The 26,195-nt window shown below is 39.8% G+C and overlaps 2 protein-coding genes across 4 annotated transcripts; both read right to left on the bottom strand.

The window, feature by feature from the left end:
* Positions 1-2,555: 2,555 nt before the first annotated feature.
* PLA2G12A (phospholipase A2 group XIIA) lies at positions 2,556-9,592 on the bottom strand. Its single transcript, XM_029962254.1, has 4 exons — positions 9,285-9,592; positions 7,119-7,195; positions 5,207-5,372; positions 2,556-4,139 (listed from the first exon to the last, which is right to left on the bottom strand). Exons 1-4 carry the CDS (start codon positions 9,394-9,396, stop codon positions 4,021-4,023), a joined length of 474 nt encoding a protein of 157 aa, XP_029818114.1. The 5' UTR covers positions 9,397-9,592; the 3' UTR covers positions 2,556-4,020.
* Positions 9,593-12,552: 2,960 nt separating this feature from the next.
* On the bottom strand, positions 12,553-26,087 carry CFI (complement factor I). Of its 3 annotated transcripts, none has more exons than XM_008933186.3 (12): positions 25,876-26,087; positions 23,986-24,304; positions 22,588-22,732; positions 21,167-21,345; positions 20,078-20,188; positions 18,393-18,509; positions 17,216-17,254; positions 16,623-16,726; positions 15,887-16,002; positions 14,875-15,152; positions 13,641-13,742; positions 12,553-12,999 (listed from the first exon to the last, which is right to left on the bottom strand). In XM_008933186.3, the coding sequence occupies exons 1-12, from the start codon at positions 25,933-25,935 to the stop codon at positions 12,782-12,784; spliced, it is 1,788 nt and encodes a 595-aa protein (XP_008931434.3). In that variant the 5' UTR covers positions 25,936-26,087; the 3' UTR covers positions 12,553-12,781. The 3 variants fall into 3 exon arrangements, with proteins under 3 accessions (XP_008931434.3, XP_017927779.2, XP_017927797.2); XM_018072290.2 differs by having other exon boundaries at positions 18,378-18,509; positions 25,876-26,085; XM_018072308.2 differs by lacking the exons at positions 21,167-21,345; positions 22,588-22,732 and having other exon boundaries at positions 18,378-18,509; positions 25,876-26,083.
* Between the last annotated feature and the right edge of the window lie 108 nt (positions 26,088-26,195).

Genomic DNA, 26,195 nt, shown 5'->3' with positions numbered 1-26,195 from the left:
TGGATCAGTTGCATAAGACACAAGTCTCTAAACCAAAGCCAATGACAAAAAAAAATTTCTTCTCTATAAGAGTTTTACAGTTCTGTACAGTGGAGGGAGTCTGAATTTTCTATCCAGCCTGTTTCTAGGCAGGGTCTAGGATAAACTCGTGTGAGAATATGCACTTAGATAGAGATTGCTGCTACAAGCACAAAAGCAGGCAGATCTAGAGTGGGATTTTAAGCATTTTTACCCAGTCCATTTGGTTTTATTTTCCACAGGTTTCTTGCATGGGTAAATCTTTTAGACAAGATGCGTCCCTTTTGGTTGAAGAAGCCATGGGTATTTCTAATTACCATTGCTTATTTTCCCCTTGTTTGGACTTGTTACCTTCAGTCTGCCAGGTAGGCAGCTGGATCAAGATAAAACAGTTGCTTAAATTGGCTTTGTGTTTACTTTAGTTAGAACATGATACTATTGTAAGAGTTTTGCATCTTCCACTGTGTAACATTTAGACTCCTATCAAGCAGATTCATTTTTTTTTTGCAATTTCTAATCCTAGCTCTCTCAGCCCATGCTAGAGAATCCTGTGTGAAGTAGCAGCTGTAGAACCTTAATCTAGGACTTTGTAAGAGCTTTGTGTTCAGCAGTTTGAACTCGTATCAGCCATGTTCCTCAGTCCAACAGTTTGCTCAGATTGTAACACCACAAACTTTTTCTCTGCTTTGTTTTGCTGCAGGCTAAGAGCCATCAGACACCATGTTCAGATGACTCACCAGTAACTCGATTGCAATGTATGAAGCCTCAGGTAGCGTTTGGCCGGTGTGCGTTATATGCAAGTTTTTTGTTATACATGCCTATACGTGTTTTGAAACATGTTTTGAAACACTTTCACATTGTTGCAGTAGCTCCACCACAAGTGGGTAGTTTTTGGAAAAAGCATTATGGATGGATTAGAACTGCAGTCGGAAGAAGGAAGTTGGATTGTGCTCACCACCCTCCGATGTATGCCCAGCCAGTTCCCAGGCAGTGATCAGTGCCACTCCCTGGCCAACTGCCCCTGCCACCCCCCCAGTTTTATCATTTAGCATGATTCCATATGGTGTGGGGATATACCTTGGGTCAACTGGAGTCAGCTGTCCTGGCTGTGTCCCCTTCCAACTTGTGCACTTCCAGCCTCCTCCCTGGCAGGGCAGTATGAGAAGCTGCGTGTTATCAACAATATTCTCATCCTAAATCCAAAACACAGCATTGTATCTGCCACTAGGAAGAAAATTAACTATTCCAGCCAAAATCAGGACAAGCATTACATTTTTTACATATATATATAAAAAACATATATATACATATATAAATATGTAAGTTAATTCTGGGGGTGATACCCCTAAAATGAAGGCTAGCTGTGGTCTGCAAAATGCATTTTGTATAATTTGCAGGTAAATATAATCCAGGATTTCTGCTACAGGAAAAATTTGCACAAAGTAAAGATTCCCTGGAAAAAGTTAAATGCTTTCTGTGGTTTGCAAACAGAATTATGAAAGTGCTATCCAGCAGGATTAAAGCTCTTTTTAGTGTTATACATGATTTGAAGGAAACTCTGGAATACTTTCATGGTACAGGTGAATACAGAAGGGAACAAAAACCAGCTCTTTCCAACACTGAAAATTTTCTGTATAGTCATGATTTAACCCCAGGCAGCAACTAAGTACACATGTACACACACACACACACACACAGGATGGGGAGGGGAATCAGAAAAAGTAAAACTCATAGGTTTAGATAAGAACACTTTAATAATTGAAATAAAGTAAAATAAATAAAAATAATAAAAATGAAAATAATAAAGAGGAACAAAACCCAGGACAGACAAGTGACACACAGTACAGTTGCTTACCACCCACTGATCGATGCCCAGGCAGTTCCCGAGCAGTGATCAGTGCCTCTCAGCTGACTGGGATATAAACTTCCCCCCATTTATGTAGTGAACATGACAGTCTATGGTATGGAATATCCCTTTGGACAGTGTGGGGCAGCTATCCTGGCCATGCTTCCTCCCTCCCTCTTGTGCACCTCCTCACTGGTAGAGCATAGGAAACTAAAAAGTCCTCGATTTAAGGTAAGCGCTGCTCAGAAACAACTAAATCATCAGTGTGTTATCCACATTATTCTCACACTACATCCAAACACAGCACTGCACCAGATACTAGGAAGAAAATTAGTTCTATCCCATCCAAAACCAGGACATTTAAGCATTTAGTTTAAGCCCATCTGTACTGAACTCAACAGCTATTTAGTTGAATTACAGCATTTTGGACTCAGTGTGGTACTTTTTTTCATTTTAAACAAGCAGTGCCATTACCATTCCCTGCTTTGGTGTTAAAAGATTTTTAGGGTTACAACCGTGGAATTCCAGAGTAATTCAGAGTTGTTTCAATTTTATGGTAGAAAATAAATTTCACCAAATTTAGAGGAACCACAAGTTCATCAAGCACAGTACTGTAAAACTCTATAGTAATACTTCTCTTGCAGTGCTATTTCATATCCACAAATAAAAAAAAGAAACCTTGAAGCACGGCTAAAGAATTTTACCAGGAACTTTTTTAATGAGGCACATTCAATGTCATGTACAGTAAGCTCCAGTGACAAACCAACCAAAAATACAACTGGCCAAGAAAAAAACATATAAAAGTCCTTCCAGAGAAGAAATGACATTACAGTCCATCAGTCCAGTAAATTTTATGCATTTAGCATGGTTTCTATTCCCCGTTCACAGATGCAGTATTTTAATTTTCACTCCTCTCCTGTGGATATCTAAAGCAGAATCAGGGCCGCATGAAAGCAAATCATTATAACAGAGAACCTGATGCAGCAGTTAAGGACTAACACCTGTAGATCGGCAATGAAAGCTGAGTACAGAAAACAAATCCCAAATAATTCAGATATCAAGTGATTTTAGCTAGAGAAGTCAGAGAGAGAACAGATGACAGAAGTACAGGCTCAGATGTTGCTCAGCCTCACAGAGGTCATGGGAACCGATGACAAAAATACAGGCTCAAATAACCATCAGCCTCACAGAGGACATCTTAAAAAGGTTTGCTGGGCTTACTGATCTTAACCATGGAACTTGCTTTTAGTTTTCATCAGAACATACTAAATGAAAGATGAATACAGTAGCCAAGTTGTGCCACAAGACAAATATAAATGAACATGTTGGAACACTATATCCTTTTCGTGCATATAATACACAAAATGTTGTATTTAAAAATAGACATTTGATGAATTTTTAAAAATAACATAAGAAACTACATTTCACCATTTTGTCAAATCAAAAGTATATCCTTAGATTGCAAGCTGTTCATTTTACTAGTCAAGCCTTAAAAGGATCAACATATTTGGTCTGAAAAGTGCTGGAGAAGTAAGGTTGATACAGATTCAGGTAGAAATATGTAGTTCAGATGTATACAGGCTTGGGGTATTTTGGTTGCTTTTTTAAGAACAAACCCAGGACAGCATATATCAGAGAGAACTGAATGCAATTGTACCAGAAACATGGAAGTACAGGGTATTTAAGATGTCATACTGATGCATACAAAACACTCCTTCCTGTTGGATCCATCAGATGCATCTAGTAAACCTAAAATGTGACCTATATTAAAAATCATCTGAGAACTCAATATAACTCTTCAGTGCCTCTGATGTCCCCATTATGGAGTTTTCTTAAAAACTTTAAAATGGCACTAGTGTTGCATACTAGTGCTGTAGTTGTACACTAGTGCTGTAGTGTTGTACAATAACATGCCCTGAGCACGCATACGCCAAAAGAAACTAATTTCAGTTTCCAAGATTCTGGCATAAAATAGAAGAGAAAGAAGACTTGTTTCTTTTTTCCATTAATAAGAATATTGTAGTGATTTTCAAATCAGTATATTCATGTCAGTGTTTAATATATTACTATCTGAAAATCGTAAAGCTTTGTAACCAAAGACTTGCTTCAGTTCATCTGAATCTTCATTGTACACCATGAGAACTCAGTATCTTCTTTCAGAGATCTGTCTTATCCTCATAATGACACATACATGCAGCTCTCTGGCTGTCCAGGTATGGTTTACATCCTAAATGTATAACTGCATCAAACAACAGCTGAACAGTTGATTCACAAGCTGCAAGCAAAGAAGAATTCAGTTAAAAGTATGCTTTGAATGGAATATGAAACTAGCAGAAATAACTGGCAAAGTGAGAATGACTCTAAGAAAGAAGCAGTCTTCTCTGGGCATGGCAAACAGATTGTTAAATGAAAGACTGAACCAATACAGAACCATTTAAGTTTTGAATTAAGATTTTTCACATGCCAAACAAAATGAACAAGAAAATTCATTGCATATGGAATATTAACTGTGTTAGAATACTGAGTCTTGGGAAGATGAAAGAACTGGTTTACCCCCTCACTCTTTGCATCCCAGTTTATATAGAGGTTGCTATTTTTAATATCAGCTCAACAGAACTGAACAAATATTCACCAGTTCTGACACTAAAGACTAATGCGATGACTTATTTGCAGTTAAATGAATTTGAGCAGTTCAAACACAGGCTTGTTCTAAAGCCTTACTGCTCTCAGTGGGACTACATACTGTGAAAGTGACAATGTCTAAGTTAAAAAGTAGTTGTCATATATCCATCGGATGCAGGCCAACAACCAGAAGGAGTATCATATCATCTGTTACTAAGAAACCTAACATTTATTCACTAAGGGACAGCATTAACTACATCCACTATGACAGTGTATTATTCTAAAATCTTATTTCATAAAAGGAAATTATTCCACATTTTCCTACAGTTTAGTAGCAATCATACGTAGTAGATGTTTAGAAATCACCCAGCAGAACAGTCAGTATTCAGCCATGTTACAGCAAATGCAAGAATTATATATGCATTTGGATCCAGTTGTATGCCCATATTCTTAATTCTAAATGGGAAGCATTTTTTTCCCTCTAAAGTTAAAACTAACCTTAACTGAAGGTTAGATTTAACCCAGATCATCTTCCTATGCTGTGTCCTTGCTGTGCTGTACAAGTGTCTGGGCTGCACAGCAGAGGGACAGAACAAGGTGTCTTTCAGTAACAGCATCAGCTTATGAAAATGTAGCCTTATTGTGCAGCACAAAGATTTTTTGCCAAATTAAGCTCAGTTAAACCTGAAAAAAAAAAAAGAAAGGGTTTTTCACACTTACCCTGGACACTCTCTGAGATTCCAAGTGTTTTCTGCACATTTCTGCAAATTTTTGAGAGGCAGGACTGAAACTGCTCATCACAATCATTTTTTTTATTGCCACAAGTGTCATAGCATCTGTCGTGTTGATTGCAGCACTTTGTCATTGAAGGGATACCAATGTCAAACTGTGAAGAAAATCCACACACACACATACTCCACTGGTATTCCAGTTAAGAAAGATACAGCCTATGAATGGACTGTAACAGTTAGGAATTACAAACTAATGTGACCAATCCAGCTGTCCTTCACTTATCTGTTTTGCTGTTCACCTCTAGTAAGGTGTGGTGATTTGACCCCAGTCATTAGCCAAGCATGCAGAGAGATGCTTGCTCACCCCCTGCCCCACCTCATGGAATGGAGGGGAGAATAGGAAGAGCAAAAGCATGAAAACGTGTGGGTTGAGATAAAGACACTTTAATAGATGAATAAAGGCAGAAAAAGATGTCCCAAAATAAGCAGTCCAAAAGCAATCATTCACCACATCTGACAAACAGAGAGGATGCCAAGCCAGACTGTGAGCAACAGCCTCCACTGAAGTCATACGTAGGCTTTACCACCATCCCCTCCCCACCTTCTCTCACTACTCTAGTTTTTATTGCTGAGCACCACTGTGTAGTATGGAATATCCCTCTGTTCAGTTTGTGTCAGCTGTCCCAGCTGTGTCCCCTCCCAACCTCTTCCCCAGCCCCAGCCTACGCTCTGGGGTGGTGGATGAGCAGAGTGGAGTTGAAAAGACGAAGTCCCAAAGCTGTGCAATCACTGTTCAGCAACAGCCAAAACCATCAACACTGTTTTAGCCCAAAATCCCAAACAGTGCCATGCAGCCTGCTATGAAGAAAGTTAACTCCATCCTACCCAGACATGGTACTCAAGGGTTATGGTTTAACTCCAACTAGCAACTAAATACCATGCTGCTGCTTGATCACTCTTCCTGCCTCTTCCCCACTGCCCCCCAGTAAGATGAGGAGGAGAATCAGAAAAACACCCCTCAGAGGTTGAGATAAGGACAGTTTAATAATTGAAACAAAGTAAAATATAGTCAATAATAATGAGGAGGAGGAAAAGGAGAAAGAGAAACAAAACCCAAGACAGACAAGTGATGCACCATACAGTTGCTCACCACTCACTGACTGATGCCCAGCCTGTCCCCAAGCAGCAATCAGCCCCGCCTGGCCAACTTCCCCCAGTTTATATACGGAGCATCATGTTCTATCGTGTGAAGTATCCCCTTGGCCAGTTCAGGTCAGGTGTCCTGGCTGTGCTCCCTCCCAGCTTTTTGTGCACCTCCTCACTGCCAGAGAATGGGAAACTGGAAAGTCCTTCGCTTAGGGTAAGAACTACTGAGCAAAGGCCAAAAACATCAGTGTTTTATCAACACTATTCTCATACTGAACCTGCAACTCAACACTACACCAGCTATGAAGAAGAAAATTAGCTCTATCCCAGCCAAAAGCAGGAGAATAAGCTAACTCGTATTTTCTTTCTAGCATTAAGGAAAAAGGATTAGTGTCAGTAAGGACAGCGAGAGTCAGAGCCAAACCCTTGACTCTCACAGTTGTGGTTATTCAACGCTTTGAAGACTGCGTGAACAAAACACTAAATCAAACATCAAAACCTGAAAAATTAATCATCAATGTTACATTTTATGCTTATAATATTTGAAAATGTTTACACTATGTTCATTTACAATACTAACATTTTCCATCTGTTGTTACCAGAGCACGTGTTGGAGCTGATAAGAGTAGGGACATTGTATATGGATCCATATGTATATGGATGCTGTCTCATTCTTGGAATGGAGGAGGGAAAAAATCATCTACGGTGAGGAAAATTGATGTATAAAAGACAAGTCCAAAAATGGAAGTACCTACCTGAACTCCAAATAGAGGGGATCCACAGCCATTTGGTGGTGATGGTTTATATCCATAGCGAGGAACGGGCCTTGATCCTGAAAAAGGTAATTTATTATGCCTCAAATAGACTTTTTGCATGTAAATTTTACTGTTAAAACTCGCCACAGGCATTTGTAGGGCTTAAGACAGTATCACTCATATTTTTAACTTAAACATATACTTAGGCAGCTGCATATCAACAATCCTTTCCAAATTACAACTTTAGGATAGTAGGCAATGTTTTTAAAAAACGGGGACAAGTCACCTGAGCAAGTGTCAATGTTAGCTTCAAAAGTTAAAAAAAAAAAAAAAGAGGAAGAGCTTAAGTTACTAAAATTGCTGTGTCAGTTAAGTATGCAATATGTAGGATTATATTTAAGAACAGAGTACTTCATTGCCAGTTCATCAATACTTCTATGCTTTATACACAATCAACAGTAGTGCTGATTTTTTTAGCTTAACCTTTAAAATTAACTGGAACAAAACATTTTTATTTCTACAGCTGTAATCTTAATACAATTTAAATTAGTAGAGACTGCTAAAGTCCCAGCTCCCTGAATACTCATTAGTACAGCAAGCCAAGGAATTTTGCATTGCAAGTTAAGGAAAACCGTTAATTTGAAAAATGACCCTCCAACTTGTTTTGGTATTGGAAACAAACTGAGGCCACAATTAAAAGTGATGGAGAAGAAAAAACACATTTGAAAGGTTCATATTCTAGTACAGCAAGGAAATGTCACAGTGTCCTGGCCACTCTTGTGGAGCCAGCCAGGGTGCCACCATCAAACTCATTTCCTGACTTAAATCCAACATAGTAAAATGGGGGTGAGCAATTCCATGGACACAGGTTACGGTGAGCCTCCCGTTTCGAGAGCACCAGTGAAAAGCCTGGCAAGAAACCCCCTCTCTGGAGCATTGCCTGCCTGGCCTTGGGATGGGATGGCTGGGGAGTCACTTTCAGGCAGTTTATCACAGAATCACAGAGGTCAGGTTGGAAGGGACCACAGTGGGTGATCTGGTCCAACCTCTCTGCTCAAGCAGGGTTATCCTAATAATAATAGTCTCATATAATAATAATATGTAATATCCTAATAATAAGCTATCAGGTCATGCCAACTTGAGCTGCCTCAATTAGATTTTAGGCAAATTAGGCAGCTAAAACGCAGGGAAGAAGCACAGATGTCCTCTGCTGGTAGCAGCAAGATTTACAAACAGCAGGATGCATTCCTTCCGCCGGCAAACGTGGCTGCCATTAAAAGCTGTTATTTAAACGTGACTCTGAAACAACGCATTCCACAGCTCACAGTTAGGCTTTTCTGTTCCAAACTGAAATGCTCAGGAGTGTTCGTAAATAACCCTTGGAGGGAGCAATTCTTTCCACTCCAGGGTTTTTTTTTACTCTACACATCAGCTACGTATTTGACAGTTTGTCAAACGCAAACGTCGCTATTTAAAAGTCACACCGAGAGCACTGCTTACGTGTATATATGTTTTTATATATGTTACACATGTATTTGAAGGACCACCGCCTCCCTAAGATCCTGCTCTATGGTGAACTTGCCACTGGCTGCCGCATGAGAGGAGCCCCGAAGAAAAGATAAAAGGACTCCCTGAAACAACATCTCACCCTTGGCCATATTGATCAACATAACTGGTCTACTCTGGCCTCAAATCAGGAGGCCTGGAGACACACCACCTATAACGCAGCTGTCTCCTTTGAGAACGCACACAGGATCACTCTCGAAGAAAAAAGGCAACGCAGAAAGAACCGTGTCTTGCAGAATACACCATCTAAGGAGTCTTTCTGCTGTGCCTTTTGCAATCGGATATGTCAGTCTCGTATTGGCCTCATAAGCCACCAGCGTGCCTGTATCAAATGTGGTTAAAGCCTTCCCAAATCTTCGTTCGCGAAGCCTAGCCATGACACATGTATTTAAACATATACACAAGCGTAAGAACTTGTTTGCTGAGGCTGACAGATATATTTATATACACAGACACCGGTAAGAACTTGCTGGCGAGGCTTCCCCTGGGAGCGGCGCTCGGGGCCGGCGGGAGCGCTGCCGCCCCGTCCCCGCAGCCCCGGCCGCTCCGACCGGGGACAAGGGTCGCCGTCACTCTCTCTCCCCCTTCCCATCCGCTCACCGTCGCTGCACTTGTACTGGCAGAGCCCGTCCTCGCCGCCCAGCAGGTCGAGGGCCGCGTTGAGGTACACGTCGATCTTGTGCACCCCGTTGCGGATGGTCTTCAGCGTCATCCTCCAGTCGGGGGTCTGCGGCGCCTCCTGGCCCCGCGCCGGCCGCAGGGCACAGCCCGCCACCAGCAGGAGCAGCAGAGCGGCGCCCCGGTAGCAGCAGGGCGCGGGCCATGCCGAGCCGCGCCCCGCCGCCCGCCCGCCCGCTACGACGCGCTCCGCCGCCCGCCCGGCCCGGCCGCGGGCCACCGCCGGGCATCCGCCGCCATCGCCGGCCACCGTCCCACAGGCACCGCCCGGCGGGGCGGGCCTTCCCTCATTCCGCCCGCCCAGGGCAGGAGGAGGTGCCGGCCCAGCGTCCGCCCCGCTGAAGTGTCGGATGCTTCGTCGGGGGAAGGTCAGGGTGGCCTGTGTGCAGTGCGGGGAGCTTTTCCGAAGCTGTCCAGGGTCAGGTGGCTGGATGCGCTTGTATGGTACCGTGGCGCTGCCTGAGCAGGGCCCTGGGAGGTACCGGTGCGATCCGGCAGTAGGGAACCGCGGGAGTCTGCTATTTGGGAAAACCTTTATTTGATGCCTGTGTTAGAAGTAGAGGACTTGGCTTTGCTCAGTGTGAAAGAGACAACAAGAGTCGTCCAGAGAAGGGCAACGAAGCTGGTGAAGGGACTGGAGCATTAGTCTTACGAGGAACAGCTGATGGAGCTGGGGGTGTTTAGCCTGGAGAAAAGGTGGAGAAGAGGAGGCTCAAGGGTGGTGTTATCGCTCTCCCAACTACCTAAAAGGTGGGGATCCGACTTCTCCCAGACAGCCAGTGGCAGGACAAGAGGAAATGGCCTCAAGCTGCACCAGGGGAGGTTTATGTTGGACACAGGGAGAATTTCTTCACTGAAAGGGTGATCAGACATTGGAATGGGCTGCTCGGGGAGGTGGTGGAGTCACTGTCCCTAGAGGTGTTTAAGGATAGACTGGACATATTAGTGCTATGGCCTAGTTTACAAAGGTGGTGTTGGATATGTTGGACTCGATGATCTCAGAGGTCTTTTCCAACCTGGTTGATTCTGTGATTCTGTGAAAGGCCGATTTTCGAGCCAGCCTTCGCGACCCTGCATGTGTAGGGTCGAAGGGAAGGTTTTGTGCCAGCCGTGCTGGGGCTTGGAGCAAACGCTGCCTCTGGCAGCATCGTGCCCAGACCCACATACTGCTGTCCCTCTGTGTACTCACGGGGAGAACTTGGATTAGAGCAGCTAGAAAAACATGACCCTTTGGGAAGAAAAAAAAAAGAAAAAAGGCTTTAAAGACTATATGCTTGAAATGTTAAAATTTTAACCTAAGTTTATGATGATGTTCAATGTGGAGGAAACTGATCTGGTGATATTTCCACATGCAAGTGATTCAGCTTCTGGTAACATCATCATCAAGAGTGCAAGACGGGGTTGTAAAACAGAGCAAAATGAAAGTATATCTATTAAACATTAAAAGTCCAGTCTTGATTTGCTGAAAAAAAAAAAAAACAGACCAAAATGAACTTGCTTGCCAAACATCCTGTTTGGTTTTGAGGATTTCTTTTTAATTAATTTTATATTTTAATTCTAGATGCTTCACAGATGAGCTGAAGTGGAACCACAAAAACTCTGATTTAAGATGTGTGGAAGACCTCAGAAAATAGTAATATTTGACCAAAAGTTAAATGTGAAAAAGAACGGGAATTGGGAAGAAAACCAAGAGACTTTCAGATCAAGAGGCAGAGTATAAGGATACGTATTCTATTTTTTTTTTTTTATTTTCAGCCTCAACATTTAATATTATTTGTCATTAACTGGAGATATTGGTCGAAAAAGTTCTTTGCAGAAATTAATTAAGTCAAACAAAAGAGGGAGCTCTTTGTACACCTGTCCAGCTTTTTCCTATGATTACTTTACCAAGACCCTGTGGTATATTCCTGTGTAGGAATATACTTAAATGCTTTTCTAAACAGGAAACCTTGTTGAAGGGGTGTGTGTGTGTGTGTGTGTGTGTGTGTGAAGAGAATCAATTAATACCCATACTTTAGTTATTGATGATTGACAGTGCCTTTACGTGACAAATTCATGCTGATGTGCAGTTTTTACAAGACTGGAAGATGAAGAAAAGTCAGTGAAAATGTAAAAACGTTGTCTGATTGTGCTGATTTATAGAAAAAACACACCAGAACAACTGTGTTGTGTGAACATATGCCATTAATTCGACAGGATAATTAATGGAGTGGAATAAAGTAAAATAAATATTAAAAGTATTTGTAATTAGAATACAGTGAGGAATGTTCTAAAACTATTGAACAGTTTGATACAACTTGCTGAGATAGTCCTGGAGCTATTTGAGTTCTGTGTCAAGGATACCAATCCATAAATCAAATTCTAATACTTTAAAAATCTTTTGCACACTTTCTGTATATAACTCTTGCTGGTTGTGAGGGTATTATGTATAGACTGACGTTTTCCTTATGACAGCAAAGATTTTAACTTTAGATCTGTAACTTGCTTTTGTAGAATTAATTCTATATAATATATTGACTTTTTATATATTTATATTATATATAATGTGTGTGTGTATAAATATATATATACACAGAGAGTAAAACTATTTGGTGTTAAGACTTTGTTGGATACCTGAGATATATATATATATATATATATATATATATATACACACATAGACAGAGAACTTAAGATAGTAAAGATGCTTTTTATTTAAGTTGAAGATTTAAGTTTTAAAATTCTTCTGGTTTTTGTGACCAGCTGTCAAATTAATAAAACTCAGAGCTACAAAAGTGCCCCAAGCTAGATGATCAGATGATATATATTAACTAGATATAAATTGTCTGAGACTGTAGATGAAAAAACACTACCACTAAGCAGATGTATTATTTGAGTAATTGTTGCATTACAACAAATCCCATGGTCATAGTCAATCTCTTGATTAACAGATGGTCTGAAGTCTACTTCCACAATAAGCCTAAAGAATCTTCCAAGCAGGGGCAGAAGGTTTCTAGTGACTTAGACCTCAGTGTGATGTAAGACCTTTAAAGTACTCTGGTTGCTGTCCTTTCTGCAAGTTCACATAAGGCCAGTGCACTCATTTCCCAACCACTGCTTCCAGTATGGTCAGTTTTAGCTAATTAAACAATGGCAATTGAAATGCAATGTGAAAAGTGGAAAAGAACCCAAAATAACAACAAGAAAAAGATATTTTAATATCCTTCTTTATTACAGACTTTTGCTGTGGACTTGTGTCTGTAGAATTCTCTTCCTACAGGCTCTGCAAAATTATGCTATTCGTAGACTGTAAAGAATTTTCAAAATATATTCTTTAAAGATTTGTAGTAATTGTTGCTAAGTTACATGACTGCTGATTGTGAAAAAGCACTGGTGTTTGGTTTTGCATGGGTGATATGAAGGAAGTATTGAATATAAGCTCAGATATTGTACCGTGCAATGAGACTCCGTGTCACATGGTGGCTAATCCAGTCATAGTAGCTGGCAACCTTTGTGTACACGCCAGGGTGACCAGCCTCCCCACAGTTCTCACCCCAACTCACAATACCCCAGACATACGCCACATTTTCTGCATCATAACAGACCAAGGGTCCTCCTGAATCACCTTTGCAGCTGTCTGTGGAGCCATCATAAGTACCTGAAGCAAAAGAGGAAATATAAAGCAAAAATAAGTTCCTATACAAGCTAGAGCACAAAGTAGAGCTCAGGAGAATTTTCAGGTGCGTGTCACTTCCTGACAGATATTTGCCTAATTGTCACCAGTAAAGGAGGTTCTGAACCTCTTCAGTCTATTATTTCTCATTTCTTTTTAAGTGCTGGATCTCTCTTTACATTTGTGGCCGGCCCAAATTCTCCTCATTTGCTTTGTTGTCAGTCATGTGAGTCTTGTTTCACCCTGTGCCAAAGAGAAGAATTCAGCCACATTGCCTATTGTGCTCTAGAACAGGCATTTGCTTAAATATGTTGCTGAATCAGAATCAAATGTAGTAAAGGTGGGAAGGTCAGTGCACTGTAAAGTGCTTGTGTGTCTAGAAAACACAACTCAAATTACATGCAGAAATTTGTCCACATAATTATAGAAACTTGTCACACTGTCATCTGAACTCTGTTTATAAATACATATATAATGGTGGATGCTGTAGCATTTTGCCAGTAGTGATACTGTGGTAATTGGGTTTTTGTCTTTCCCAAGTCTAGAAGATTCCCAGCCATTATGTCTGACCTTCTAAACTGTAAGTTTGATGATAGAGAGATTATAGTAAGAAAACTGATGCTTGCCTGCACATTCCATTTTTTTAAAAAATCGTCCTGGATACAATGCAGAACAATTCTGAAATATATTAACATTTCCCCACTTGAGGATAAATTGTTTGGTATAACCTAGAAGAAAAAAAGAATATAATTTTCTAAATTTAAAATGGTAGTACGTATGAGACACATTTAATATAATAAATTGAAAGTTACATATTTAATTATTTACAGAATATTATCTTCATTATTATAAACCAGAAACCTTAAACTGCCAGTAACATTTACCCCATATGAATTGCAGTACCTTGGTCATATGTTTCAAAATAAAAGCAGTGTGGTTCAATTGTGATGTTAACTACAGTAGTTTCATTTTGTGACATTTTCAACCCTATCCATTTCCATGTCTTCCTCAGGTATTTTTCCCTGTGTTTTCCATATCAAGGTTTTCTGACACTTGGAAAATGGTATATTGTTTTCTGTGAAATGGAGATGTGGCTGTAATTCATTCTTGTTACATTTTTTCCAATCCGTCTCTGTCTTTTTGGGATGAGTGGAGCAGTTATTGAAGATACAGGTGAACTATGTATTCACAAGTCTAAGGAGATGCTCTGTTTTGTTCTCTGTCTCTGCTAGCAATTCCCAACATGGCATTTGCTGGCTGGACTGCTACTGAGTATGGACAGGAGAAACCTCACAACCAGAACATGGTAGCCCCAGTGCCAGGCTGTAACGCTGTGATACAAAACAAGTGCTTCCCAAATCTTTGAAAGCATGATTACATTTGGCTTATGGGTCTCTGTGCAACTTCTCTGGGCTAAACTCAAACATGGTTGAGATGGGATATGCTGAGTTTCATAACTGTTGGCTGCAGATCAGATCCTCTTGGGACAGAGGACAGGCTGTGACTGTGGGCCCCTGAGAGCTACCAACCGCCACTTGATAATATCCTTAACAGGTCTCCACAGCTAATATAAATATTAGATGGAAAAAACGAAAATTTCTTATTGTTAAGATAGTTTTCATCCAGGAGTGTCCTCCATATCAATTTACTAAGTGCTGAAACAGCAGAGGAAGTAGTACAGAAAAGAGAACCAACAGTGATAGCTGAATGTCAAACCACAGCCTATGTTTTTTGTACTCAGCCTCTTCTGAGTGCTTTATGCACAACTATTCTTCAGCCTTTTCAAAATGAAAGCTCACCACAACTAGAAAAGGAGTGATACAAATAGTACATTCTTGTAGCAAGCACTAAAGCAAATACCTTTCTCTAGTCCCCATCCAGAAATCTTGCATCTGTCACCAGTCTTGAACATATACTCTGACCAGGGGATACAGGCAGGTATGCTGTTGTGGTCTGTGGAGCATTCTCCATTCCCAGAACCACTCAGCTCCAGCAGAGCAATGTCATTTTCATAAGTTGATGCATTGTAATTTTCATGAATTATCAGTCGTTTTAGTCTAAAAGTATGTGTCTCTTTGTCATACTGTATTGTATTCAACATTCCAACCCAGACACGGTAGAGATGGACTCGATTTGCCCTGGAAAAAAACAGAGAAATAAAATACAATTTGGTACTTAACACAAGCAGTATATGTCAACTAGTTTAAAGCTGTAAACTTATGCATTTTATCAAAGTGTCTCTAGAATAAAAGGTCATGTTATATGCATATATTTTCTTTCTGGGCTTGATGTCCAGATTTTTCTGAAGTATAGTAAATGCAGGACAGATGACCCATGCTGAGTACTGCAACTAATACAGAAAAAATGTTAAAACCCAGGCTCTGTGTTTAGTGCTGTGACAAAGAGAAACCAGGTGTTTATGCTGCTCTGAAAAAAGAGTGAGCAGATGTGGATGGGACTGGCAAATCTTCCCTGTCTGTTCTTGCTTGTTCTGGGGAATATATGACCCCAGGGACATTCTCAGGGAACAGATCCTGGACTTTCCCAAGGTAGAGATGGGGAAGAGAGGAGATCCCTTGTATTGCATTTCAGCCAGAATGGTTACCTTGAACCTTTCCTGCCTGCTTGCCATTTGACTGAAGTATGCTATGTCTCTCAAACTTATTACTTTTTAATCTTTCTATTCACTGTCAAAATACTTTGTTTTCTCTGAATATTCCTCATCATTAATGTGAGTGAGTCAGTTTTTTAAATTGTTCTATTCAATAGGCAAATAGAAATTAGCAAACAGGTAGCTGAAAAGGGCAATAATATCCAATTCAATCTTTCTGCCTTGCAATAAGAAAATAATTTCATAGCTTGTCGTTTTTACCTGACGCAGTGTGCAGCAGTCAGAACCCAACAGCCACCAATATAAACCCCTCCACAGTACACTGTTGTACCTTCATTGCTGGTGTCTTTAATTGCCACTTGCCAGGGGAATTCACCCTATTTAAACAACAAACACAAATAATGAGAAATCATTATAATTGTACTATTCTAGTGCATAAAGGGAAACACATCTCTTGATATCACCTCACCATCTTGACCATGCCTGATTGTAAATTATAGATCTGCTGTGCAGAAGTTGTAAATTGGGCCACATCAGATATAAAGGATATATATGATAAAATCCAGTCATTTTATTCAATCTCCTGACTTTGTGCGATGCCACCTTCTCTCCAACTTTCAGTCATGAAACCCCTTGTAGGCAGAGAAACAGATGTAGAATCTGACTGGTTTGATCTAGTGCAGAATTTTTGCTGTATTCTGTTTCAAAGACGCAAATTTTAATGCCATTTTGCCAGAATTGTTATTTCTAGCTATAGTATTAAGTGTTTTTCTGATTAATTTTCAGTGTGTACAATGCTCAATTTTGCAGCTCCATATTTTACTTTACAAATTTTGCTTCTCTTTACTTTTCATTCACTGTGATGCCACTACTGCTGCAAAACAAGAAATAAATGTTGTAGCTGATTTTGTTATTTCCATAAGTTTAACAGAAAGCAAATAATGCCCATTTAAATCAATGCTGAATGAACTCATATGAGGTAAGGTGTTTTTCTTACCTTTCTTGCAGTCTCTCCACCTATGATTCTTTTCCGTCGAGTTAATGTGTGATTTGTAACACCACAGTGTGCTTGGGGAAGAAATGTCTTTATCATTCTTCTTTCTTTGACAAAAAGGAAAAATGTACCTCAGATATACATTCTCTCTCTTTGGAGACAGGTTTATCTTTATCTTGAAAATCTGAGTGCTGTGAATATGCCAGTAGCTGAAATTGCAGGAAAGCAAAGACTAAAAATTTTGGCATCTCTTTTTGCTTTGAAAATTGCTTGTGTCTTAGCATCACATTACTTCTCTTCATTTTCCAATGCTGCTTGCATTCAGGCAAATAATTTTAAAGCTATTCCCCTAGATTTGCTGGGAGTGTACCTCCACCAGATGCCAAAACATACAGATGTGGGTCCTCAGCCAGGATGAATTATTATGGTTTTCTTGAATTTAGTGAAAAGCGAGACAAAGAGTAAGCCCCAGAGTGCATCTTACTAAATCACAAAGTCCAAATATCTGAGTGTTCTGGATCTGACCAGCTAGCTGGTAGCTGAAAGTCACTAATAAGAGGGTATGCTGTTGTTTTTGGAGGGCTAGTTACACTTACCTTTATCCATGCTGTCATTTTCAGCCCCTTTTTCTTTGTCTGCAGTAAAATAACAAAATACTAAAATTATTGGCAAACATTTACTTGAATATATGTTTGTGTGCCAAAATCACGGTACACTTTTTAAATGCATATGGAGAGCAATACTCTTGAGCCTGGTGCTTGCTGTTTCCTTTCCTTCTAGACACTGTTTGGCTGCCTCAGCCTACAAATGACCTACAATAGCAGATACTCATTTGTAACTACATGACATCTACTCTGCTTGCCAAGTCTAGGGAGCCCTTCTGCAAGGAAACCCTGAGAAATAGCCTTTTTTTGGTTTTTGGTCTGTAAAGTGATATACCATTCTCCTCCACCAGGAAACAACAGAAATTCCTCCTCCTGCCCCTTATGAAGCTTTCTAGAGCCCAAAGGAGCATTAGATAACAGGTCTGGGGGTTTTTTTTCCAGTTCAGATTATGGTGTTGTGTACTGTGTGCCTCCTTTAACAGAGTAAGGGAGGGTATTCAACATGAGAGGTAAATTAAATGCTTCCTGAATCTGGTCTGTAAGGTTTTATCCAAAAAAAGTGCTCATTGAATTCGATTCCTAAATGGGGGCTGAGCATTGTGTCTGTTCTCATATCACTGACAGTAATGTTTACATTTAGAGTTCAGTTTACCTGTACTAATTACCATTTACCGGTAGTGTTTACTTTTTTGGCTTTAGACTTTGTCTCTTATCAGAGCAAAGAAAAACATTCTAATTTCAAAACAAAGCAAAATCTTTTCAACAGAGAGGGGAAGAGCACAGAAGAATTATTATATTGACAAACTAGTTGAATTCCTCATCTGTGAAGAAAATATTCCTGCTCCCCCTCTCAACACTTTCTTCACAAATAAGGGATACCAGTTTTATAGATGGCCACGTAAACAAAAGACATAATCTGCCTTAAGCCTCCCAAAACATCTGTTTCTTCCTTCCTTTAGTCTTCTTGCTATTTTCTAGAAGGAAGAGGAGGAAAATCACATAACCTTTTCTTCCTACTGTGCATAACATAACATTGGGAAGACTAATTCTTGCATGCATTTTGGTTCTGCCAATCTGATAAATAATTTAATAATATGCATTGTGTAGTCTCTAGTTATAATTGAGCAGAATTTAAAAAAAGAAACAAAAACACCTTTCAGAAGGAAACCTGCACAGCGAACTCGAGCTTCATCCTCTCCTGTGAGGCAATCAGTTTCTTGGTTGCAGACATTCTTATTTGGAATACAGATATTTGACCGACAGTGGAAGCTGTTGTCTCTGCACTCTGTAAAATAGGAGAATTACAAATGTAAATCACAGGATCATATGATTCAGCAACCTCACCTAGTCAGAGAGCTTTTTAAAATATAAACACAATATAATACCCATGTTGCAGGGGACTTGGCAGCTCATAAATAGATCACAAAAGCAGGCTCTGTACGTGTAAACAAAATGAGTACTTGGCTCTTCTCACTTTCTAATCTTGAAGTTTTAAAACTTGAAAAATGTGGATCTCTGTTACTGTTTCAGCCCTGTACTTCTGGACTTGGTGTCACTTCGTGCCAGTTTCATCCATAACACATGCCCACACTCAACCTCAGCCAAAGGACTTTCAGTTTTTGCAGCATTACTGATCATCTCGAATTAGGAACTGATGATGCTTGCGCCAAATCCCAAATCAGAGACCAAGCTGACTTTTGGTTGAGTGACCTAAATGCCTAAATGCAGGGTTAGGAATCAAGAATCCTATTATGAAGATACTGGATGTAATAACTCTAGTTCTTCTAAAATTCTTGATTACATGAAAAGGTATTATGAACCTGAGAACCCCCTTCCTTTTAATTTTTGTGATCACTTTAAAAGTTATCAAAAGCAAAGCAGTGCTTGAATTGATGTCAGGGGCTTTTGAGCTTCTTTAAAATCTTATGTCAATCTCCTATTTAAGGATATTTATGTCTAATAGAAGATAAGGTAGTTCTCTAAATGTGTCCAGATATGGATTGTATGTTCCAAAGACCACTGAACTCAGTTGAAATATTTCTTCTGATTCCAAGAATAATTGTTTTCTGCCCATTCAGCTGAAGCACCACTATATTTGCCATGTGGAATCCAAATAAATGTCCTCCAAATAGATGAAATCACAGGTATTTATTACTTTTTTTCTAAATACCTGTGAATGTGTTTTCACAATTATCAGATTAAATTTACTTAAAACTGTAAAACTAGAAAATCAAGGTTGTGGAGGGATAATGATAGGATTTGTAAACCACATTACTGTTTGGCACGTGAAACCCAAATTTTGGGAGTATTCTCCTGCATTCAGGCCATGGTAGAGCCATTTCATGTTTCTAATCAGCATTTTTACAGCTGGAATTGCAGATGCTGAAAGAATGACTGTTCAGTGAACAAAAAGTGTGATGGGAACTGTTCACAGATATTCTAAAGATAATCTCGCATTAATAATAAATTTAAGAGATATCTTACTTTGGTTTAAAATCAGTTCATTGGAAAAACAGTGTCTTTGTTTAATTACTACTGATTTTTCCCAACTAAAAATACATTTTCATTTTAACATGGCTCATTTTTTGTATCAGTATTTAACAGCCTCTTAAATAATCTCATTGTATTTCCTCATCCTCTGAGGAAATCTAGGTTCTCAGAGATCACTTGCCTGCTTCAAAAAAGTATATTATGCCTGCTTTTTTTTTGCACTTGCCTATACATAAACTGTGGTTTGATTGCTTTAATGTAGTGACTTATTGGAAGAGAGACTTAAGCTGTCACTGGAAAAATTCTTTGGCAGTGGTTTTCTGCTGAAATGATTTTGAAACACCTGAGAAAGGAAATCATTACCTCTACAGCACAGTTCATCACTTAGGTCTCCACAGTCATTGATTCCATCACAGGTTTTACTCAGAGAAATGCACTTCTTGTTGACACAATGAAACTCACCATCTGAACAAACTGTGCAGCAAAATGAAAATGAAATTAGTGTGGCATTGACCATAGGCTCACAATTGCCTAGAGAAATACTCTGCCTGCATATTTTATTCTGTCAGCAGTTTGGCCTATCAACAGTAGGCATGCTGGGGCCCAGTCACCTAAATAGGAATCTTTTTTTATTGTTTTGATTGCCTTCTCATCAAGGTTTCAGCGTGGCCACTTATTTTCCTCCTCCAACTTTCAGTAGCCTGGCAAAAGGGAATTTAATTTCTTCTAGGGAAAGACTAAACAAGAAACAATCAGTTCAAACCCACTGTAAATTATTCAAGTGATTAAGATGTTACCCCTGTAGAAAGAACTCAACAAGAGTCTGTGAATAACTCCTTTTGTAAGAAAAACCTGAGACGATTCATAGCCCTTCTAAGCAGCAGCATCTCAGGGTGATACTTATCAGTCCCAAAGAAAGCTCACTCCAGAGAATGAAAAGCTGTTAGAATTCAAAACAGGACCCTGATTCCCTGTTTATCTATGAGAAACTGAGGAGTCCCGAAACTCCCCAGAAGACACCAGCAGTTCCACTATAGTCATGCCTGTCTGGCTACAGTGCTACTCATGTGATAATTGATCTCCCTCACAGAGAAAACAGTGAGTAGGAAGTCGTCACCTGTCTCCTCACCAGTTAAGCTGGGAGAGATAAGACTTGTGGGATACCTTGGTACCCTTGGAAGGGATGGGAGAACAAAGAGAACCATGGGTGACATACCTGTAAAAATATTTAAGGAGCAACAGTGACTCTCCAAACTCATAAACTCAAGACTGTCATGACTCAAGATTGCCTCAATTGTCTTAAAGACTGCAAAATGATTATTTCAAAAAAGTCAGAAGTTTTCAGTGCAGGTTTGCTGTGGCTGAGAGTTCGGCAAACTAGGTTCTCATTATATAAAATAAACTCAAAATGTAAGAACTCCACAAAGATATTAAACTAAAATATCTACTAACCTCTGAGATTTTCATAGCACTGGAGGCTAACAAGTCCCTCATTACTATCTCTTGATTTCATCTCTGTGTGACATTCAGCAAGACTTGTCTCTAGGCCCCTGCAAGTTATTTGCAGACAGTGCAATGAATTTAAAGCAGATTCTGTGATGCTGGAAATGGCTTGATAATATTCAGCACCTCTGTGGAGATACAAATAATAATAACAACAAATTATATAATTTCACAATGGATTCTCCACTGCTTTTATTGTTTAGAATTTATATTATTTTCCTCATTGTTAAAGAATTTTGGTCATGCCTAAGAAAAAGAGCAGACTTCCCATGGAGTTGTCTCGAGGTAAACAGGAAATGTTTATTTTGGAAGAAAAAGTGAAGTGCTAATTTTTGCAGGTTGCTGCATAGAACTGTCCCCAAATGCATATGTAGCTCTATGACAGTCACTGTGTATCATGATGGATAGAAAAGTCTCCTTATGTAGCAGAAGTTGTAAGCTCAGATCTCTATCTCTGTGTGGACACAGGTGAGCCATAAATTGGAAACCATCCTGTATGGGGTTATCAAAACCAGTGCATATTGAGGAAGCTTAGGCCACTGCAAGGCTGAGATTAATAAATTTTATCTTTCTTGGTTTTAGCTGAGCAGTATCCTCCCAACAGTGTATGTGCACCCTTCCTTTCAGAAATATGGATTGAGTAAATAAGTAACTTGAGACACTTTCAACAGGACTCCAGGGTTGAATGCTCTGTCCCAGGGCACACCCTTCTCTGCTATCTAAAGAGATACTGATCAGTAGGAAATACTTGCTTCTCACCTAGAGCAGACAATTTAGGGCACTGCAATTGCATCTCTAGTGTTCGGGTAGAGTTGGGGAGACAGCTCTACCTGACTAAGTTAAATTAGTTGTACAGGTGTAGAATTATTATGTACAGGATATAGAATTGACTCTTTATAAGGAGCTGAATACGCAACTTGGGTCATCAGTGTGTTCACAGGAAAAAGAACAAGCTGTGTGTGGCTTTGGCCCTACCTGGGGCCAAAGCAACCTGTAGCAGCAGGGGCGAGGGGTGAAGGAAAAAACTCCATGTTCCATGTAGAGAGATCATTGCTCAAAGCTACTCTGTGATCCGTGCACTTTCCCTTACACAGACCTGAGAGAACACCTCCACACTGGTCTTCAGCTTTATTTTAGAAGTAAAACAGTTATGGTTTGTACAGTTGTAACCTGTAATAGAACACAGAAATCTGTGTTTTGGCTTTCACTCTGAGGTGTTAGTTTAAGAAGTTTTGTTAGAATATTGGAGCCAATACTCGCTCATGAGTTTTCTGTCTTAACTGCTGGCTGCATGTGACTGACAATTCTGTAAGCATCACTACTTTTTCAGATCCCTTGCAGTTATCCAGAGATAAATTCCCCAAACTTACAATTCAAAGCCAAGGTGCTTGCAAGCCACGTTTGCTTCGTTCATAGTCCATTCAGTAGCACATACAAAAGTGTTGTCCTTTTGATTAACAGGTTTTACTTGAAGCAAGTTTAGATTTCCATGATCCAGAGAGACTGAAAATGTTTCTAAAAAAAATTTCCAAACAATATCATATTATATAGAAGTATCTAGTGGAAAGACAGCACAAAACCAAATCAGGACTAATTTTGTACTTACAGCCGAGGTTCATATGGAAAGAACAGTAGATTGGGAATCAGAAACTTCAGGTATTATTTGTGAATTTTCTGAGGATTGACTTTGTGTCTTTGAGCCTGCTATTTTTTCAAAATATACCAGTTTAAGGATAAATGAGGATAATGGACACTTAAGAGTAGCTGGAGGTCTACTGAGAACAGGCTGCATTTTAGTATAATGACCTTTTTTAGGGAACTTTTGATAACCAACCAGTAACACTTGAAGTGAGGTGGCCAGATCCTGTTTCTACTACCTGTGTATCAAAATGTCTGCTGTGTACAGTGAAGCTAAAGTCCTCAGCTTAACATAGTGAAGCCATATAGAGAGTGCACCAGGACCATATGGAGGTTCTCCAGACCTTTTCAGTAGAATAGACAGAATTGAATTTTGCCACCCTGAAGGTGATGGGCTGAGTTGCTACTTCTCTGAGGAAAGGGTGTGATGGTACTGGGACAGTACTAGCCCTGGCTTGACAAAAAACATTTCGTGGAGGTGAGGCTGGAGGATGGGCAGGAACTGCCTCCGCTAAAAGGTATCTGCCTCTGCTAAAAGAGGCACCTGCCCAGTTCACGGGAGCTGTTTTTCCCTGCACTCAGACAGATATTGAGCCAACAAAGCAGCTTGGTGCAACATAAAAAGCAGGTGAGAACAAACAGCTGATTGTCAGTGCAAAAACTGTTGGTGGTTTGAGGGACAACAGCTTTCTGTTTGGATGGAATCCACAGCATGAAGATGGCTGAGGTGAACGTGGCTTACCTTCCCCCATGCACTCCCACACACACCTCAGCAGCTTGACTCCATTCCTTGGACACTTACTCCTGTGAGGTTTGTCCCTCTTAAAAGATACCCTCTCTGTTAATGTTCACAGCAGGCCCTTTCCCACTGCCTCCCCCTATAGTCAGCACCCTGCTTAGAAACCTTTGGGCTCTTTCCCATGTCTATTTCTTCCCTTTCTACCTGGGCCTGTCAATCATTTTATTTTTTTATGAAAATCAACAGATACTGCCCATTTTCAATGACTTTTCATTTTCTGTTTCATGTTGTGGCTAGTGCAAGAAACGGAACAGACTTTCTGAGCTGTAAATAACAAGCATCTCCTTAACCACCAATGTTTGATAAATTTTGGAAAAGGAGGTGTTAATACCTTCAGGCATGCATTTTCCCTTGTGCAGAAACTTTGCTTTGGGTTGTTGACACTCATAGCTCTTTAGCTGACAGTAAGTATGGAAGTTCTTTCCATTGGTAGAACAAACAGAAGAGCCATTCTTTGGGCACTGGTAGGGAAGCTTACAGAGGCATTTTCCCTCCACGCATCGTTCCCATGGGTGACAAAAAACTTTCTTACAGGACTTGTGGGTGTATTGGTTGCTTAAGCATTCTCCTATGAGGTACGTGTCTTGCTCAGCTGGCTGGGTAGGTTCAACCTGCTGAAACTGGTTTTCTTCAGCATTAGATGCTGCATTCTGCAAGGCACAAAAACAATCTAATTAAAAGGGATTAAGATTAGGGACTGCACCAAGAGTTTTGCAGATCCCTCAACAAAGTGTCCATTCATAAACCTTTTCCTATCTAAGAACCACAAAGTTGCTAAATATCATTTATGGTGTTTTTTGTCTTTGGCCACCTCATCTTTCTCAGTTTCTCTGAACATTTTTTTCTTTTTGGATCATTTACCTGGTGTGATCTTCTCTCTTACTGGTCTCCCACAAACTTTATACTCTTTACTCTTCAAACATCAGCTGAAATGCACAGCTGATTATAAACATTTTTTAAGCCATTGGTTTATAACACATCCCAGCAATGGGACTGTAAGCAGATCAAAACATAGGGGGACTTAAACACCAGAGAAATAAAAAAAATAGAAATTTGATTTTTTTCTAAGACTTTTTTTATTGGCTTGGTTGACCTTGGATTTAAGTATCACCTGTAAATATTTATGAACTACAATTAATGATTTGTTTTACTCTGTGACTGCTCAAGTAACAAGTGTCTTAAAGAAATTTGAAAATTAAATGCCCTTTCTTATCAGCTTTTTTCCTGTATCTGGCACAGCAGTGGATTTGCAGTGTGGTTGGTGGTCATCATTGGACTGCAAGCACAGATTCTGACCCTCCCTCTGACAGCCTCTGTTTGAGTGGCTCTGCAACTGTGTTCATGCAGCTGTCTTGTGACTTCATTGCAAGCTGAGTGCTTTTGCTTACTAAGATCTGTGGGTAGGATGAATGATGAAACATGAAAAATATATATGGATGGACTCTGCATAAAAATGAGAGAGAACAGTGAGTCCTCCAATGTGATTTATCAGCTTCAGATGTGTCAACTGAATCAATATAGCTGAAGTTTAAAATTCTTGTGAAGAAATTCTGGCCATAGTAAAGTCAGTGATTATGTTGTTGGGGCAGAATTTAATCCAACAACCCTCCTTTTAATGGTTGTATAATCTTACTAAACTCTTCCTGCTGTTCTCAGGTGAGTAGAATCCAAAGTATGAGCCAGATCCGGCTTGGCATAACTCCCGTATTGTGCTTGGTGCTTCTCCTGAACGGGAACAACAGGTGCTGATTTTTATCTCAGGATTTCTCTAAAATACTCGGGTCATGCTGAATGCTCAGCTCAGCTCAGCTTTCCAGGACACTTCTGCCTGAAGACAATCCTCAGCAAACCTTCTGGCAGTAGGATGACCCATGCTGCCCTGTGACAAGACTGTAATCTTGTTTCTCAAAAAAATGGGGGGGGGGGCAGGGGAAATAGCAGCACCTTTATGTGGTCAGCCATGCTTGCAAATTTGGTTTAGCGTAAGGTCATGATTAAAATCTTTCCCACAAGCCTGTTAGCATAAGCCCCAGATACAATCAGTACATGAAAGAGAAACAGCAAGCTTCAAACATTCAAGCTGGTCTAAAACTAATGTAGGAAACCCAAATACCATGAAAGGAAACTTAAAAAAGAAATCAACTGGTTTTGCTTTTGTAACAATAAACTGTTTTAAAACCTTTTTAATAAATTGCTGCTACCACAATAAAACATATCTTACCTCTGATCCACAAAGACAAAAGAGAGAGAAGAAAACCAAGCAAACTGGGAGCATTCGCATGATGAAATTTTATCTCCCTTTGTAGACAAATTCCTCTGGCTGGGATTCTTTAGAATATCAGCTGTTAGATTTGTGTTTAATTTTTAACCATTAGTAAAATATTTTAAAGTGCACTCAGAAATAAAGTACAGGAGCCGCAACTATTGACTGATAAATCTGATCTCTCCAAAGGATCCCGCCTCGGCTTGACTGGTTTTATGAGATAACAAAAACAAAGCTCTTGAAGTAAATGATTAAAAGGAAGCACTTGTTAAGGAGAC

The sequence above is a fragment of the Manacus vitellinus genome, unplaced genomic scaffold (genome assembly GCF_001715985.3).
Source record: "Manacus vitellinus isolate BGI_N305 unplaced genomic scaffold, ASM171598v3 scaffold_0_pilon, whole genome shotgun sequence".
In the NCBI taxonomy this organism is placed as follows: Eukaryota; Metazoa; Chordata; class Aves; order Passeriformes; family Pipridae; genus Manacus; species Manacus vitellinus.
The sequence above is the reverse complement of the archived record's forward strand: the minus strand, read 5'-3'. Positions and strand labels throughout refer to the sequence as shown.